The 18,257-nt window shown below is 47.8% G+C and overlaps 1 protein-coding gene across 1 annotated transcript; it reads right to left on the bottom strand.

Moving 5' to 3' along the window:
- Positions 1 to 83: 83 nt before the first annotated feature.
- Positions 84 to 17,980, bottom strand: LOC131572667 (aquaporin-7-like). Its single transcript, XM_058825925.1, has 7 exons — positions 17,865 to 17,980; positions 17,479 to 17,620; positions 12,972 to 13,098; positions 4,961 to 5,098; positions 4,120 to 4,238; positions 2,585 to 2,802; positions 84 to 1,767 (listed from the first exon to the last, which is right to left on the bottom strand). The coding sequence occupies exons 1-7, from the start codon at positions 17,978 to 17,980 to the stop codon at positions 1,608 to 1,610; spliced, it is 1,020 nt and encodes a 339-aa protein (XP_058681908.1). The 3' UTR covers positions 84 to 1,607.
- Positions 17,981 to 18,257: the final 277 nt, after the last annotated feature.

Below are 18,257 nucleotides of genomic sequence, written 5' to 3'. Positions count from 1 at the left end.
GTATTTTTTTAATGCATTAGAGAATATCTAACTGAGAAGGGATGGGTTGCAGTGCTTTTAGCTAATCCCTCTTGAGCTACTCAGAAATTTCCAGTTTATTTCACACAGGCCAAAAGACTAAAGTGTGTGGCAGCTGTTCTACTTCTGTCCTACAATCTCTGTAGCCATCAGCCCCTTCTCAGGTGTGTTTTGCTGCTTCCAGCACTGCCAAGGGCCCACCTTCAAATGCCGTTGCTGCATTGCCTGGCAGCCACTCTGCCATCCCCAGATGACAAGAAATCCTCTAATGCACCCTCTCAAGCCCATGTGCATTTTGAGACACGTGAAGATCTGTTGTAGCTCCTCTACTGATAAAAAGTGAGCTCTAATGAGAAAGCACACATGTCAGTACTTCCCACCCAACCCCACCCCATGTCCTAGCAATACCTCAGTTATACTTTCAATATTGGGATGGGAATGATCGTTGAAACCAGCCATTTCCAGCCCTTTTCTGGAATTCTTTGCAGTAGTGATGTTCTGTCTCTTCCTACTCTTGGAGATCTCCACATTGTTTATTCATGGCACCCAGCCTAGGGACTGCAGTAGTGTGCTTGACATATGTACCATACTTGTGTAAGCACTTGCTAGAAAAGGTAAGACTGTTGTCACCCTCGTGAGAACAGCCAGCTACTGATAGTGTTCTGCTTTTAATCCAGTGACACCTCAAACTTAAAAGGCTGTTGCAGGCTCACTTCCTCATTCAGCTGGAGGTAGCAGAATTCCTGCAGCAGAGGGGCAACCTCTTACATTTCTCATGCATTCAGAGTAGAAAAAAAATAAAGGGGAGGGCAGTTTGTTCAGGTTTTTGGAGACGCTGTCACAGAATTTCTCTGACTTCTTTCTTGTGGTGGTAGTTGGTGTAGTTCAACTCTAGAGTGTCAGTACACTCATGGTTCTTTGATGCCAGCGTGTTCCAGAAGAACTGTGGCAGGATTCAGGAGACCCTGTAGTTTAGTTTAGTAAATTTTTAATGCTTCCTGAATGTTCAGATCAAAAAACAAAAACAAACAAAAAAAAAAACAACGCATAAAAAACCCCAAACAACCCGACAGGTTCATGTTTCTATTTTAGATTGTCCTTGTTCTCTCTTTTGTGCTGTTCCAAACTAGGTGTTTGTTAGGGTGACAAATATGCACATTAAGCAAGCCTAGGCCACTGGTGCCTCTTACCAAGGAATATTCCAGATAAATATTTCTGTGTTAATTAACTAAATCATGTATCTGCCACTGTTGATGCCTGTATTTTGATTTATATGAATAGGTACATATCTGGAGACTTGTAGCTCTGCTTTGTTTTTCTTCAGGATATGATGATTGAGGGTTGAGTTTTGTTTTGGGGTTTTTTGGTTTTTGGGGTTGGTGTTTTTTGTAAATTTTTTCACAGAGAGATTAAATCATTTCTTCAGGTCACAGTCAGGTCTACCCCTACACAGGTCTGCTCAATATCTTAGATACCAAGTTTGTCTGTTTAAGCAGAGTAGGTTTACTGAAATCTAGTCCCTCATCTGTCCACCTAAAAGGTGGACAAACAGCTGTGCCCTTCACATGTGTCATCACAGCACATGGCTGTCACAGTCTTGAAGTCTCCATGTCTGCCTGTTCTTTCTCGTGTTCAGTTTCATGGCCAGGGTGGTTGTGAAAGTCAATGCAGAGTTTGTAGATGAAAACACCAAAAAGACATCCCAGAATTGGAGCTGTGACTGGGACCCACCACCAGGAATGGTCAGCCCTAAAATGAAACACAGAAGAGGCAGCTGGTGAGCTAGACTGGAACCACTGCCCTGCCACCACATCCTGCTGGGGAAGGAGTGAGCTGTGTGAGCAGAGTCTGTCCCACTGCAGCCACTAAGCCTACAGGTGGCTTAGACGAATTTTCTGTCCCCCCACGTAACTGCTGGAGGGAAGGTCATTTTCCCCATCAGCATGTAAAGGTAGCTCCATTCTGCAGGTTTCTTGTTCTTCTAAAGAAATGGGCTGTGTGGTCTCAATGAGTTGGACTCTCAGACTCATATAAGCATTTTGCCTCCCTGTTTCCAATAAAATCTGTGACTCCTCTACCAAGCTCTCAAATATATTTTCTGGGAATTTAAGGAAAATGGGCATCTGGGACAGGAGACTCTGGTAATGATCTCACCAGAGGAAAAGCCGTAACATGACACCATCTTACTAGATAGAGTAGGGCAAGGTTTCGTGTCCAAATTCAGACTCAAAATTTAGGCAACCTGTTCAGCAATCCACCTGCATTCAGGTGAGCTGCATTCTGGCTTTCTGCTCACTGCAAAAACCAGCTGGATCTCCAGTGAACAGGCAGACAATCTGGTGCCCAAACTGAGGTATCTGAGTGTCAAGGTGAATCCCATACCAGAGAATAAATGTACTCCAAATTTTGTGTACATAATGAACAAGGCTCCTGTAGGCACAACCCTCACACTCTGTACTGATACCATCACTTGGTCCAAAGAAAAAAGGCTTCATGACACATTTTATCTTGTGCTTATCTCCTCCCCTGGCAAGCTGAGCAAGCTAAGAGCAAAACATTCACTCACGTGAAGACGGCCGTTCCCCAGCCAGCAATTGCCGTGAAGATCCGGGGGGGCAGGTCCCTGGAGGGGTTTATGGCATAGCCTGTGTTCAGCCCCATTCCCAGACCAATGCCCAGGACCAGCATACCCGTGAGCATGGGCTGAGCACCTTTGATGGCCGCGTTGTTTTTCTCATCATGGATGACTAGAACACCCAGGATCAGCAAAACTGTCGCTGTAAACTGCAGGAACAGAAAAGGGTCAGGATAGAGAATGGGGAATGTTGGAAGATCCTGCTCAGGAGAGCAGGAAAGACTTCCCAGAATGAAAGCAGATGAAATTCATGGTCTAATCAAGGTAGGAGGGACCCAAATATTATTCTCTCCTCACAAGTGGACTGAAGAAAATTCTTTTCTCAGCAAAAACCTCATCACTGAGACTGATACAAATTCCTCATCAATGTCATCTCTATCTTTCAAGTCAGGGAAATGGGTTATTTTATGTACATTCTATCTGACAGAAGCAGAGCCATATCAAACTGCTCACGAGACAAACTTGATCATCCCTAGAGGAAGTGATGTTTTGTACAGCCTGATTGCAGATATCAGATTCTCACCTGGGAAACTGAATTTCCCATCAGTGACTACATAGCTGATATTTGTAGATTTGCAGTGCCCAGGACATCAAGAAGCACAGTTTTGATAGAGGTGATGACACCTGTCCCTTTATGCTTCAGGAAATGCAGCTGGAGAGACTTGAACTGCTTGCACAGACACCAGCAAAACCAGAAACTGCAGCTTTTGGCAAGGCACTGTCATTCTAATTTACTTTCTTGTGGATCATGGACACTGCCTGGTCCACAGGAGGCTGAAGGGATCCACTCCCCACCTCTAGGCTCTTCCACCATCCTCTTTGTCATGCCCAGGCAGGAGTCCAAATCACAGGCTTCCAAAGATTTGCCTTGGAAGTGAATCTTCCTTCTGTGGTGTCCTAGTGCCCCTCATCCCCTGAAGAATCCCTTTCCTATTTCTGGGAATCTGGACACTGTGCTGTAAGCTGGGAATCCATTGCACACGGCCTCAATGGATCTGTTCAAACACAGAGGTTCAGTCCAGGCTGTGCCAGATGTGGAGACAATCCCAGGCTCTCTGTGCTGGGGAGGGGCAGCACAGCTGCCAAGGAGCATGGAGTGGGGTATAGAATCCAAATAGGGAAGGAACAGCTCAGCCCTGAACCCAGAGGAGATGGCCAGTGATATAGCTCAACTTCTCACTTCTCACTGCATGCATGGCATGCAGGGAAGGTGTCTGGAGAGCCCCTGAACCAAGCTGCGGAGCAGCCTACATGTATTAGGCTTTAGGCCAAACCCTTTAGGCTTGCCCAACCACCAAGGTGATTTGGATCTTACCTTTCAGGTGCTTGCCTGGATGCTGGGCTCCTTGGGAAAAGAGGTAGTGGTTGTGTCTGTGCATGTAGGGCTGTGGGGGCCTGTAGCAGCCCTGCAGCAGCACCTGTAACCACCCACCTTCTCCTAGCACACCACGGCCATTCCCACTGACCTCTGTGAAGAAGGCTCCCTGCAAGGATACATTGGGAGCAGGGTAAGTAGAGAAGATCATCGCTGTGGCAGTTGGTCCTGACACTGTAAGGTTTCCTTGGGTGTAGTCATAAATAGCATCTAGGAGAAGTGGTAATTATGGAAGTTAGCACAGCATTCATCCCACAGGACACACACACAAGTCCACCTGTTGCAGCCAGCACAGACATCTGGGAGAAGGGAGGCAGTGGAAGATGTGATGGAGGTGACACACTCCTCACAGATCATGACCTCACCAATATCTGTTACGCACAGACTTTGGTCTGAAGTCACTTCCTTATACCTGCCAGCTCCCTGTCCCTGCTCTAGGAGCCCAGGGTAGCCTGGATGGTCTGGATACACTGGAGGCCTCCAACCCTCTGGCCCTCAGAGACCGAGACATGCTAGAGGCAACGGGTGGTGGATCCTCTGCTCACAGCTCAAAACCCCCCATGGCTGCGAACCTGTGTTCCACAGAGCATCAGAGGCCCCCAGAGCTCCAGAGGCACCTAATTCATGGTAGTCCATGTAAATAAAGCCCCTGCAGACCTGAAAACAAAATGCTGACAAAATGCAGCTACTGTTCTGCTGAAGACAGCTCTTGGAAGTGGGAATGCCCAGCTCTCCAGGAGCTCTGTGTCCTTCCCAGAGGTATATCTGGGACCTGCTCTGAACTTGATCTGTGCTCTGTCCCACAAGCCAGGAACTTGCCTTCCTCACCCAGAAATCATGCTGGGTGCTGTAAAAGGACATACATTGACAACACTGTGAGCTGACTCAAATTATCCTTACAACAACCTCTGTGATAAAAGACACAACCCTACCATAGTAGACAGCAAAGACGGTGGCTGCTGCCATAAAGGAACCCAGGAACTGGCCGATTATATAAGCTGTAAGTGTTGTCCAGGAGATATTCCCTAAAACGCATTGTGTAATGGTGATGGCGGCATTCAGATGAGCTCCTGCAAAAATCACAGAAAAAGAGAGGCCTCAACACTGATGCAGCTGTTTTGGAACATGTGATGTGGTAGATGCACCATCCCTAAAAACATTCAAAGCCAGATGGGACAGGGCTCTGAGCAATCTGCTCTAGTTGATGTTTCTGCTCATTGCAGGCCAGTTGGACTGGATGAGCTTGAAAGACCTCTTCTAACCCAAATTATTCTTTGGTTCTGTGCCCCATTCCCCACAGCAGTCACCCAGACACTGACCCAGAACAGCAAGAATCTCTCAGGTCAGGGTCTTACTCCTGCACAGACACAAAATGAACCTTTCTGTGGACATGATTTCTGAACCTGAGAGAATTTCTAGCTCTCAAGGACTGATTGTTCCCAAGGGAAAGTTTTTGGGAACTGTCTTTCTCAAGGACTGTTTCTGCCAATAAGGTTTTACTTTCCCAAAACAAGACACAGATGTTCTGAGAGTATTTTCTCTCTTGTCCCACCAATGGGATGAGGGAGGTGTTGCTCCTTCAACCAGTCAGGGTAACCTGAATCGGAACACCTTATAAGAAAAGGTAGAAAACCCCGAAATAAAGGCTTTGCCTCGTGAACCTCCGGTTGCTGTGTGTAATATTCAAACCCTTCACTTTATACTTCATGTCCTGTAGCGACGTCTGGTGCCCAATGGGGATTCAGCATCAAGACTGTGGCAACCAAGGAGAGGTAAAATCACCCCGACCCGCCCTAGAAAAATGGGGTTTTTTTTCAGTCCAGTGGGTTTTGCCTGCCATTTTTTCCTTTTGCTGGAGAATTCTTCCCAGTGAGCTGAAAGCATGCCAGTGGCTGCTTTAGCCCCAGAAGAGGAGATCGTCCTGGATTTATGGTTGGACATTCTCTACAGACAGGATCTGGACATTTCTGAAGCAGATATTAATGCTTTATGTTTATGCGGGAAAGAACATGGATTTTTTCCAACTGCCGCTGATGCACTGTTGAAAAATCGTTGGCAGAGCTTAGGTGATGCCTTATACCAACTGGTGCTGTTGGTAAGAAAGCAAAATTGCTCCTCTCTTGGAAGAGATTCATGATTGTAACAGAAGCCATGAGCTCCAGAGCCTTGTCTTACGATGTCTCAGAGGTTGGGTCTGAAGGAGGAGACTGGTCTGCTCCAGAAGCCGCTCTGCTGGTGCATAACTCACGGGAGACAGCATCGAACTTGGACCAGAACTGCCTAGAGGGAATATTTTCCCCAACCCCATCCCCTTGCGAGTCCAGCCTGGGGGTGGGTGCTCTTTTGTCCGAGTCACACGGGATGGGTGAGCGGCGGGAGGGGGAAGCAGGAGATTCGGGTCCGGCCGGCGCAGTCAGGCAATTGATCGATTTAATGCCCGAAGGAGATGGTGTGGCCCAACTCTAACCTGTGTGGACTGGTTCGCCGCTGCCGCCCACAGAGCTCCTTCATTCGGAAGGGGGCGGCGGTGCGGCCCAGGCGGCAACAGTGGCGCAGCTCCGGCCGCCGCGCCCACAGGGGGTGACGGGATGGGCTCCGCTCCCCTCGCAGGCGGAGGAGGGGGCCCTGGCTTGGCTATGGACCGCACGGCGGCTCGGCCACCACTGCGATCCTCTGCAGCACCCCTGCAAGCGGCACAGCGGCCACCGCAGCCAGCACAGGTCCTCTGTTGGACCCAGGCTCTCCCGGGCCCCACCGCCAGTGTGGCGGCGCCAGGGGCTGCCAGGGGTGACGCTGCCCACAGGAACGGCGCCACAGCTCTTGTGAGCTCCACCGCCCTCCCCGTGCCCCGTCCCTCCTGCAAGCAGGACTCGAACGCCAGAGCTGCCCCAGATCCGGCGGCTGGCGGCATGGGGGCCGCCTCCCCGGGTACCCTGGGTGTCGGAGCAGGGGCGTCTGAACATCCCTTATTTACAAAAGGGGCTCGCAGTGACGCTGGCTCTTCGGGGCAAGTCTCTGCTCGGAGTGGAGGACGTGGAGACGGTCCCAACTCCAGCGCCCATTGGACACTGCCCCCATGCCAGGTCACAGTGCATCCCAGAGATCCCAGACGGTTTTGGGACAAGGTCAAAGAAAAAGCCTTGGAGGTGGGAGATTGGGAGCTCCTTGAACGATTTAGGGGAACTGGAGATAGTTTTCCTGATTTTTCAGATTCTGCTAAGAACAGTCTGGTACAGGAGAGGCAAGCTCCAGCCAGGTGCCTGTCTGTGTTCCTGTGACATCTAAGGAGCAAGATCAAAAAGATACTGTGACCTCACAAGGAGATCTTCATGCTTTTCCGGTGGTTAAGGAAAATCCTCAAACAGGGCTGCCTAATATGCATCAAGTTATATCCACTAAAGCTGTGATGGGCATTAGAGACAAGGTTGCAAAATATGGACTGGGGTCTCCGGAGGTAATGCAGATGATTTGCATTATTAACTCTGAGTCACTGCCATTAATGACATTAAGCACCTTGCTCAAGTGTTATTTCAGTCTGTCCAATTTGAAGTCTTTGAAGCCAACTGGAGTCAGTTTGCCACGAAAGTAGCTGGATGTAATAGTTGTCTCACCATGACCCTAGGTATGAGGTTGGAAGTGATCTGTTGACAAGTGTTGGAAATTTTTCTGACCCTGATTTCCAGGTTACGTTCCACCCACAGATGCTGGATCAGTGCCAGAAGACAGGCATTGCAACCCTGATTAAAACCATAGAGTTGTCAGCTCCAAAGCAGAAGTTTGCTATTATAGTCCAAGGGACTAAGGAACCTTATATACAGTTTGTTGAAAAACTCTCTGCATCTTTGGAGAAGCAGGTGGACGACCCTGACTTGAGAAGGCTACTGGTCACACAGTTGGCAAGAAGCAATGCCAGTGATGACTGTAGGAGGGTAATAGAGGCTCTCCCAGGTGATCCATCTTCACCAGAGATGGTTCAGGGCTGTGGCCTTGTAGGCACCACAGATTATAAGATGGCTGCCTTGGCTACTGCCTTACCAGCATCCTCAAAAGGACCAAAGGGTAAGCAGCAGAAGCAGGTGACAGCACAAGCCACCAAAAAGCAGGGGAAACAAGCACAAAAGGAAAGCTCCCTCAATTCTGTGCGGTCAGTGTGGAAAGCCAAACCACACTGCAGAGCACAAAGTTTGCAAAGTTTGCACGTTGCAGAGCACAGCAAAGTTTGATGCTAAGGGCCAGCCTTTGGCAGATCAGGGAAATGCAAAGCTATAAAGAGCGCCTCAGAGAAATGCGTTCAGACATAAGCCTTTCCCCAGGTCCTGAAGCTGATGCAGGCTTACCCAGCCAGCTTGTGGCCAACACCCATGACTCAGCCAGACTTGATGTCTGTACAGCAGCAGCAATAGTCCTGAACTCTTGCAAAGTGCATAGAGTTCCTTTGGATGCCTTTGGACCCTTGGGGGAGGGTAAAAGTGCCCTCCTAATGGGAAGGTCAAGTGCCACCCTTCAGGGTATCATTGTGCATCTGGGACTTATTGATGATGATTATTCAGGACAGATTTCTGCTATAGTTTCCACACCCACCCCTCCCCTCACCATTACCGAGAAAACACACATTGCTCAACTTGTGCCTTTCAAGTTCTGTTTCCAGGGCTGTGAGCCAGTGTCGAGGGGATGTTTGCTTTGAATCAACTGGATCACCTCAGGTGTACTGGACTGCAAGCCTGACTGATGAAAGGCCTGAGATGTGGAGTACCCTGTGCCTCCGTGGCACCACCCCACCAGAGATCCACCTGCAAGGCCTGATTGATACAGGTGCCAACGTCACCATCCTTGCCTCATCTGTGTGGCCTCCAGAGTGGCCTCTGGATCCTGTGGAGTCACCTGTCACAGGATTGGGGGGAATGGCCAAATGTTTTGTCAGCCAGCAGCCTGTGCTGATCACGAACTCAGAGGGACAGTCTGTTATGGTTTGGACTTGGGTCACCACAGCTACTGCTAACCTCTGGGGGCGGGATGTACTGGCGGCTTGGGGGGTTTGGATCCGGATGTATTTTTAATGGGGACCACTACAACAAAAGGCACACAGTGCCCCACGCCTCCCTTACAGGGGCGTGGGGACGAACCCATCTGGGAAACCCAATGGTCCCTCCAAAAAGAAAATGCAGTTACCTTTTAAGATTTCAAATTTCAAGGTACAAGCTATACCAGTCTGCCAGATTTCATAGCATAAGATGATGCCAGGGCTGACAAATTGGCTACCCCTGCATGGGTAGCACCTCAGCCTGATGTGCTAGCATAGGCCAGAGCATCACATGGATTCTTTCATCAAAATGCACATACATTGCCAAAGCAGTTTCATTTGACTCCAACTGAGGCTAGTGACATTGTCAATTCCTGTGATGACTGTCACGCACTTGCTCTGCCTTTACGGACGGGCGTACACCCCAGAGGTCTCAAGGCCTAGGAAATTTGGCAGATGTTAACCAAATTGCTGAATTCAGCAGGGTCAAGTATGTGCATGTTGACAAGTATGTGTCTGTTGACACTTTCTCCTCTGCAATGTGGGCATCTGCTCACATTGGAGGAAAAACGTGCAATGTCATTGCCCATTGGAGGCAGGCTTTTGCCGTACTCGGGATACCTTCTACTGTGAAAACCAATTATGGCCCTGCTTACACCTCACAGAAAGTGTGGCAGTTTATGCAATTGTGGGGTTTCACACAAATTCGGCATTCGGCATTTGGCATTCTCCAATGGGCCAAGCCATTGTTGAACGTGCTCATGGTACTCTGAAGCAGGTTCTTCAAAAACAAAAACAGGGACTGCAGGATGAAACCCTGCAAAGTCGATTGGCAAAACTTTTGTATACGATTAATCACCTTATGGTGCCACAGAATTCAAATAACCCAGTCATCTTGAACCTTTCTTTACAGGCTTCTAGAGAGACACATCAGCCCTGAGCGAAAGTTCAGGTGTGAAATTTAACCACCAAGCAGTGGAAAGGCCCGTTTGAACTTACAGCTTCGGGTCATGGGTATGCATGTGTATCCACAGATACTGGGGTGCACCGAGTACCTACAAAGAGTGTCCGTCCTGACCTGCAATCACAAAGGCAGAACTGAGCCAACAGGCAAACCACAGGCCGTGACCAGAATGAAGGTCATCAAGTGGAGGAACCTTCAAGTGATGACACAGATGCAGAAAATGCGAGTGATCGCTCAGACGGTTCCACTACGAGCAGGTGTTAAGCATCTTGCTTATTTTTCTTTTTTTTTCTTTTTTTTTAATAGGAAAAAAGGGTGAGATGTGGACACAATTCTGAACCTGTGAGAATTTCAAGCTCTCAGGGGCTGATTGTTACCAAGGGAAAGCCTTTGGTAACTGTCTTTCTCAAGGACTGTTTGTGTCAGTAAGGTTTTGCTTTCCCAAAACAAGACACGGATGTTCTCAGAGTATTTTCTCTCTTGTCCCACCAATGGGATGAGGGAGGTGTTGTTCCTTCAACCAGTCAGGGTAACCTGGATCAGAAAACCTTTTAAAAAAGGGTAGAAAACTCCAAAATAAAGGCTTTGCCTCATGAACGTCCAGTTGCTCTGTTTAATATTCAAACCCTTCTATACTTCATGTCCTCTAGAAACACCTTTCTCTCTCCACAGATGAGGCATGCTGGTCAAAGAGCTCCTAGCTAGCCTTCTAAAAATTCTGTAGACCACACACTGCCTCCAGAGAATTGGTCATCTCACCTGTCAGATATACCTCTCTTGTGATGGCATGAGTTTCCCTTATGAGACTCTCAATGAGCTTCTCCCTGCTGAGCTTAAATAGAGCCCGTACTTCAGCAGATTTTGAGTAGCTGCAGGTAGATGAGAACCTGTGTTTTGATGGGACACTTTCTTTGGAGAAGGCTGGTATCACAGTGGTGCTTTTGAAGACTAAATGGGTCTGGATCTCATGCCCTTGGTGCAAACCACATGTGTTCTCCAGGCCTTGTGTCCCCAGGAGTCTAAAGAAAATATTTATTTTTCCTGCCTAATAGGAAACTTTGAGGGTCAGTAAACATTCCAGTCTTCATGACCATCTTGTACTTCATACTCCAAAAGGGGTAAGACCCAGACACCCATCATTTCATCAAACAGGGCAGAGTGAAGTGGAAGTGCACATACCACCTGCTACAGTCCAACAACCACAACTGGAATGGGGGCAGATCACTTCTTAGACCCTCTGCTCTTTTGTGGGTATGGCCAGCCCTTTCAAAGATCATAAAAAGCATCTTGTCACACAGATGAAGCTAAATTACTATGTCAGGAAGGTATGAAATTTGTTTTGTAACAATGCTCTTGCTGGCGGAGCTGAGATCCCTTCTGTACTGCCCTCTGGCCTCAACAGATCAGCTCCTTCTCACAAGTCACTTGGGATTACACGACATACTTTCCTCAGTCCACTTTCCCCAGGCTGTTTCCACCAGCTCCAAAAGGACAAGAAAATCAAGAGCTAACTGCTCCTGACTGCTCATGTGGAAAATTTTCCTTTCCAAGCCAGCCCCAGGTTTGGACCTCTGTCTACTCCAACAGTTCAAGAGCAAGGAGTTGCTTTAATTTTCTGCCCATTAGGGCCATTAAAGTTTTCTCTTGGTGCAAATGTTGAGGGTTAGGTGTCCTTTTTTTTGTTTTGTCATTCTGGCCTGCCCATGGAATTTTTACCCATTAGCTGCGGAGACAACCTAACTGTGGGTATTTAGTGGGTGATTGATAAAGGACAAAGAGTGGCCGGGCCCAGGGGGGGAAGGGGGCAGGAAAGGAGGGTGGGGACAGTTTTTGGCTGGCTTTCTTTGGCTTCGGGAAAAGACATTCGTTTTGCTGGGTCACGGAGCTGCTGCGGTGGGGAGAAGGGAATTTTCACCATCACCCAGACGGAGCTGCTGCTTCTTCTCCTTCTTCCCTCTTTGTTGGTGGCCTTGCACCCCCTGTCCTGCCGGGACGTGTGGCAGCCACCGCCACGGAGCTGCTGATCCACCTCATCCACCAGCCCAGGATCTCAGCTCATCCCTGCTGTTCCAGCTGAGTGTTCCTCAGAGCCCTGCAGGAGCACCGGCACTGCCCGCCCGAGGGGGTTTGTGAAAACAAAGCCTCTCCTCCATCCCATCTCAGCCGAGAAAGCTGTCCCGGGGTCCCTGGTTCTGTGTTCTTGTTAATGCTGTAGTTATTGTTGTTTGTTTGCCTGGTTATACTAGTAAAGAACTGTTATTCCTATCCCCAGATCTCTGCCTGAAAGCCCCTTGATTTCAAAATTATAATAATTCGGAGGGAGGGGGTCTACATTCTTTCATCCCAAGGGAAGCTCCTGCTCTCCCTAGCAGACACCTGTCTTCTAGAACCAAGACAGCAAATTAATGCAGAAATTGCAGAAGGCAAAGGTTGTCATTTGAGGGATGCCACCCCATGGTCCCGAGACACCACTCACTTCCTGAGTTCATGTGAGGCATTTGTGCATGGGTGTAAGTGATAGGGAGAAAATGTGCATACCATTCCTTTTGCAGCATCAGCAGTAAGCTCTCCTTTGCAATAAATTATTTACTTCCCCATGGCCGTATCAGCCGCAGGTTTTGGGAGCTCCCTGTCTCCTTGGGCCATGCTGGCATGTCCCAAATGGGGGAGCTGCTGAAACCTGGCTCTGTTGGCCACAACAGAAGGGGCTGGCCACACTTCCTTCTCCCTGTCCCATTTGCCTGGTCACAGCTCAGAACACAAGTTTGGGGTCAGTATTCTGTACGTACGCTGAGCAAGCCTCGTCCCTGGCCTCTCCTGCTTTGCTTGTCTAGGGACTCTAGGACTGCTTTTTTTCAGGTGAGGGCACTTCCAATGCCATGACACACCCCTCCATTCCTGTCCACAATGCACATGGCCTTTATGGAACATGGATATGTCTGATATGAGTGCTGCTCACCAGATACTCCTCCAGCCGCATAGACGCCCAAGGTAGTACCAATCCCAAATGCCAGATTGATGCTCAGATACTGACCATTGTTTCCTTTTCCCAATACCACTTGTGCCACAGAAGATAAGCCAAAAACCTGTGTAAAACAAAAGAGAGAAAGGAGTGTTAAAAGTATTGTTGCTGTAGTAGATTGGGTTCTTTGCTATTTTTTCTGCAAAAGTAATGAGGTCCCAAAGACAGGAAGTCTCTAAGATGACCATGGTCAAAAGACAAAGAACAACCTTGCCCTGCAAAAATTGAAGTGATACCTGAGATTGGTACCCATCAAACAAAACTAGGCACTCTGATTACAGTTGGGTATGGATAGACAAACCCCAAACACTCACACCAAGAGCTGGGGCTCAGTGGGGGTCATTCACACAGCCACACTGCAGCTGCCTCTGCCTGAAACCAGGGACATGAACTGGGGGAGCATCACCATGGACCACTGGGACATAACCTCAAAGATGGATGGAAGGAGGGTGTGCAAATTCTTACTGTCCTTCCTTTCCTGGTGTGCAATTTATTGACTAAATCTGTGGTTTGGGCAGCACACAGCTATTTACCAAACTCAACTCTAATTTTGGTAACATTCCAGCTAAAGACAAGAAAGGAAATTCTGGTTTAACTTTTCTGTCCAACACATATATTTTCAGTTTGGAAACAGCCAAAGCTTCAGTGTTTTTTTAGTGGCTAAAGGAGAACCAGTGGAAAAAAAAAAAACGAACTAAAGGTAAACACTCCAACAGGAAAACACTTATTCAAGACATTGCTCTGTCCTGAGAGAATTCTATTTCATGCTTTTGATGTGGCAAGAGTGGAAAAATCAGTTCTTTGCATGCTCTTAATGCTGAAATCTGGAGAAGGACAAGGCATCTCTTGAGGTTTCTGTTATAAATGCAAAGGCAATTTTGGGATAAAATCAAAGAGAAATTTATTAAAAAACAATAATAAACAGAAACAGCGATAAAAACCCACAATAAAAAGAACAGCGCAGCGCTGGGTGGACAGGGGTCTACACCGGAGGTATAGGTTTCCCAAATCCACGTCTGAGCATCCTCAGGATTGGGGTTTTATAGGATTTTTAAGTCCTCAGGCCAAAATTCCAGGCAAGTTCCATTCACCAAGTGTCCTTGATTGTCCAGTGAATGGATTTCCTGCCCTAGAATGATGACATTATTTTTGTGTCCGGCCAGAGTCTCCTCTCATGCAAAGGAGACTCTGTGTGTTGCAAAGTTAAGTTTTTCATGACAGGGTGGTGGAATCCGGGTTGGTGCCGATGAATATCTTGGCCGGGTTTCCTCCTTTGTTTTCCCTGATTGCTTTTTCGACACAGAGATGTTTGAGTCTGGCGAAGCTTTTCTTTTGGAACTTGTCCTTTTCGATTGATCAGTTTCTCTACCCACTGGAATCCGCAGGGCGTTGCTTGGATCCGGAGGTAGATAATTTCCCGAGCCAGTGTCATTGTTTTCCTGATGGTCCGTGTCCTGTGTGTTTGTTTGGGTTGATGGGCCGGTTTTGGTTAGTTATCTTGGGCGTTGCTGGTAATCAGCAACCCCTCGGCAGAAAGCCTCATCCCACTTGGGGGGGGAGGCTTTTCCATGCTTTATATTTTGTTTTGTTTCTACAAAACATATCTTTCTTATATACTCCGAATTTTTAATACAACCATAATTTATTACAGTTTCTGTCTCCTAAACCACTGAGGGTTTGGAAAGTGTATCCTGTTCTTTGGACTGCATTGATGTTTATCCAAGGTGACATGTATTTCAAAGACAAGAAAGTTAGTATGTTCTCCAACGCATAAACTTCTGCTTTGATTTGTAAAGTTGAACTGTGATTTTTTTTTCTGGCTATTCTGCCTGCATCCAGATTTTATCTCATGTGTCTGCTTACCCTCATTGCTTCCAGACATCACCCTGGTCCCCAGAGATGCTGCTCTTATCTCTCTTGTAGGCACAGACCACACTCTTCTCTGCACAGAGCTACAGCCCCCACAGTGTGAGCCCTTCTCACTCTGCCTCGGCAAAACTCCCCAGAAACAGTTTGTGATGTCCCCTTAACATCTGCAAATTACACAAATTCTATATATTCATCTGTGATTTTTCTGAAGCCAGATACAAGAGACAACAAATATGTAAGGCACAGGTTTTGCAGGAGAGCACACAGGTGCAGAGACAGGGTTGCAGGGGAGGAGACATGACTGTGCATAAACAGCACTGAAAAAAACCCACAAGATAGGACACAGAATCTGTTTTTCAGCACAGATACAAACTTCTGTTTTCTTCCTGTATCCTCACAGTTCCAAAACACCATTTCTTTTAATTCCTTCTTCCCTAGTCCTTGCTCTGCTTAGTCCTGCTGCTGCCGGGTTTCTCTTACCCATATTGCCTGTCCATTAAGCTGAGAGGCCCTGGGAGTGTTATTGTCCAAATAACAGCCATTCAGGCATCCTGGAGGTGCATCCAGACCACTGCCTGTTGCACTGAGGGCCGAGGTGCTTCTGAAGAGTTGTGTGCTGGATGCTTTATTCTGATGCTGGTTGCTGCTTTTCTTGTTGGGACACATGTGCAGTGCCCTCCTTTTCTTTCTTCCCTTGCATGGATCAGTGAAGGAAGAGCCAGTGTGAACTGCAGGCTGAAAAATCTGCCTTGTTCAGATTGTAAAGTGTCCACCTCATACTGCTTCCCTGCCAGGACAACCCTGAAGCTGTTCTTTATCACCTGGGAACTTCTACCACCAAATTACAGAGAAGGGAAAAAGTAAAATGGTTTGCTAAGCTGCTGCAGAGGAGTCATAGATGTCTGTACTCTGACTTACTATGGGTGCAAAACTACCTGGGAGTGAAATTCAAAGAGCTGGATGTACAAAATTACATGATAAAAAGCAACCATGCACTGCACAGGGAGTTGTTGCCCTTGGAAGTGAGCGCCTTTCTTGGTACAGAAAGCTGTGTCAAAAGGTCCCTATGCTTACACAAATCTTAATTTCTTCCTCTTTAAATCTCCAAATGCAAGTTATTTAGGTTATGCCCAGCCTTTGCATGCTAGCCTCTGTCCAGTCTAAAGTGTCTCAGCCCAGGCTTAAGTCCAGGTGTAGCAGGGTGGCACAGATAGATACGGGGCCCTTTCAGAGGATCTCGTTCTGCTCTGTTGATCAAACGGTCATAGTCTCTCGTCCCAGTGGATACTTCACCCCTACCAGCCCCCCACAGTGACTGCAAAAACTTCCTAATCCTTTACCCAAACATTTTTGAAGCAGTCCAGGATCTCAAACCCACTTAATTACTTCTTTGTGAAACAGAACCCTCAGGCAAGGGGGCAGTTTATGTATGATTTACATAAGCACTGTTCGATTGGCAGCAAGAAAATCAAAAGTGAAATGTTGGCGTGCTTCACACCCTGTAATTACATTTCCTAATGGTGGGTTGTGGTCCTGGAGAACTTCTCCAGAAAGTTCATTACTCTGGCAACCCCGAGGGGAAGGTGGATGAACGCTGTTTTTATTTTGCAGCAGCTGTCAGTGATAGAAGAGTCCAGATCTGTTCCCTAGACCTGTTCAGATCCCCCCCTCACCTTACCCCACCCCACACCCCCACCCCCCCAAACTACACCACACCTCTGGCACAGCTGGAGGAAAAGCCTCCATTCACTGTATGGGATCTTCAGGGGGTGTGGCACAAGCATTGTAGACACTACTCTTTGATATAATTCCCAAACTCTTCCTCAGTTTTCTCCTAGAATAGAACTGAAAAAGCAACATGTCCAGAGAAGGGCAGTGGAGCTGGGGAAGGGTCCACAGGAGTACAAGTCTGATGAAGAGCAGGTGCAGGAGCTGGGAATGTTGAGCCGGGAGAAAAGGAGGCTCAGGGAGGACCTGATCACTCTCTCCAGCTCCCTGATGGGAGGGTGTAGCTGGGGGGCACTGCCCGTGTGGCAAGTGACAGGGCAAAAGGAAATTACCTCAAGTTGTGCCAGGGAAGGATTAGATTGGATATTAGGAAAATTGTGTTCACCAGTGGGGTTTCAAGTGTTGAAATAGGCTGCCCAGGGAAATGATAGGTTTACAGATATTAAATATATATAATACCTTGGAGGTATTTAAAAGGCACACAGATGTGGCACTTAGGGACATGGTTTAGTGGTGCCTCCACAATGCTGGGTTAATGCTTGAACTCTGAAAGGTCTTTCCCAACCCAAATGATTCTGTGATATTTTAATTCTATCCCAACCTACTTCACTTTCTCCCAGCATCCATCACCCTTTCCCCGCGTTACTTTTTTGCTCCAGAAGGTTTTTGGCAGATGGTCTGCCTGTGAGGAAACTGCCACCCCACTAAAGCAGAGGGGTGAGCAGTAGCAGTCAACCACTGGGCAACCCTGAGGATGTGGCAGGAAACCACCGACCTTACAAATCACTGCCTTAAATGGCTGAACATGCACACACACACGCACACACATGCACAGACTCCTCCTTACCATGAGGATGAATGTTCCCAGTGCTTCTGCCATCATCTCTCTTATGGTACTGTTACGAATCCTGAACACCTTCCTAGTCTTCTCCAATATTGTCATCCTCGCCTTCTCAAGGCTGCTTTTGTGCTCCTGTTGTGACGGCACACTTCATTGCACTGACCCAGCTTACCCTTTGAAACTTGGCACCCTTTCCTCACCCCCAGACACCTTCCCTCCCTTGGTTAACAATGAACAAGCCAATAAAGCAGCAGTTAGCTTCAAAGTCTTCCCCCCTTCCCCCCTTCCCCCCCTCCCCCATATGCCATCCTATAAGAGCTGTATGGTAGGGAAGCAATATTTCTGTTATGAGGGCATTGGTGACACTGTGCCTCTGCCCAGGAGAGCCTAACCCCAGAACAGTGGAGCTGTCAATAGCCTTGATCTGCTCCTGAAGCCTGTCTTTCTCCTTAACCTTTTCTACAAGAACTGAAGAGGAATTTTGGCTCTGCTCTGCGTTGTAACCCATTGACTGGTGGTTTGGTTCTGTTTTTTTAAACAGATTGAATTTGGACCGTTTGCCTGTGCAGGATTATTTGGATGCTTCTTCTTCAGCAAGGATGCTCTGCCTGGAGCTGGTGTGCTCTGCTGTGTGCAGCTGGGAAGAGCACAATGCATTGCTTCAGGTGGAATATTTGCTCTTGTTGAATGCACCTGTGTCTGCAGGTGCCATCACATTCATGGAGAGCCTTGCACCAGCCACCCTGTCTGTCCTCTCATATAGGGCAAGGAGAAACCAATCTCAG

The sequence above is a fragment of the Poecile atricapillus genome, chromosome Z, assembly GCF_030490865.1.
Source record: "Poecile atricapillus isolate bPoeAtr1 chromosome Z, bPoeAtr1.hap1, whole genome shotgun sequence".
Taxonomy (NCBI): domain Eukaryota; kingdom Metazoa; phylum Chordata; class Aves; order Passeriformes; family Paridae; genus Poecile; species Poecile atricapillus.
Note: the sequence above shows the minus strand (reverse complement) of the source record. Positions and strands in the feature narration are given on the sequence as shown.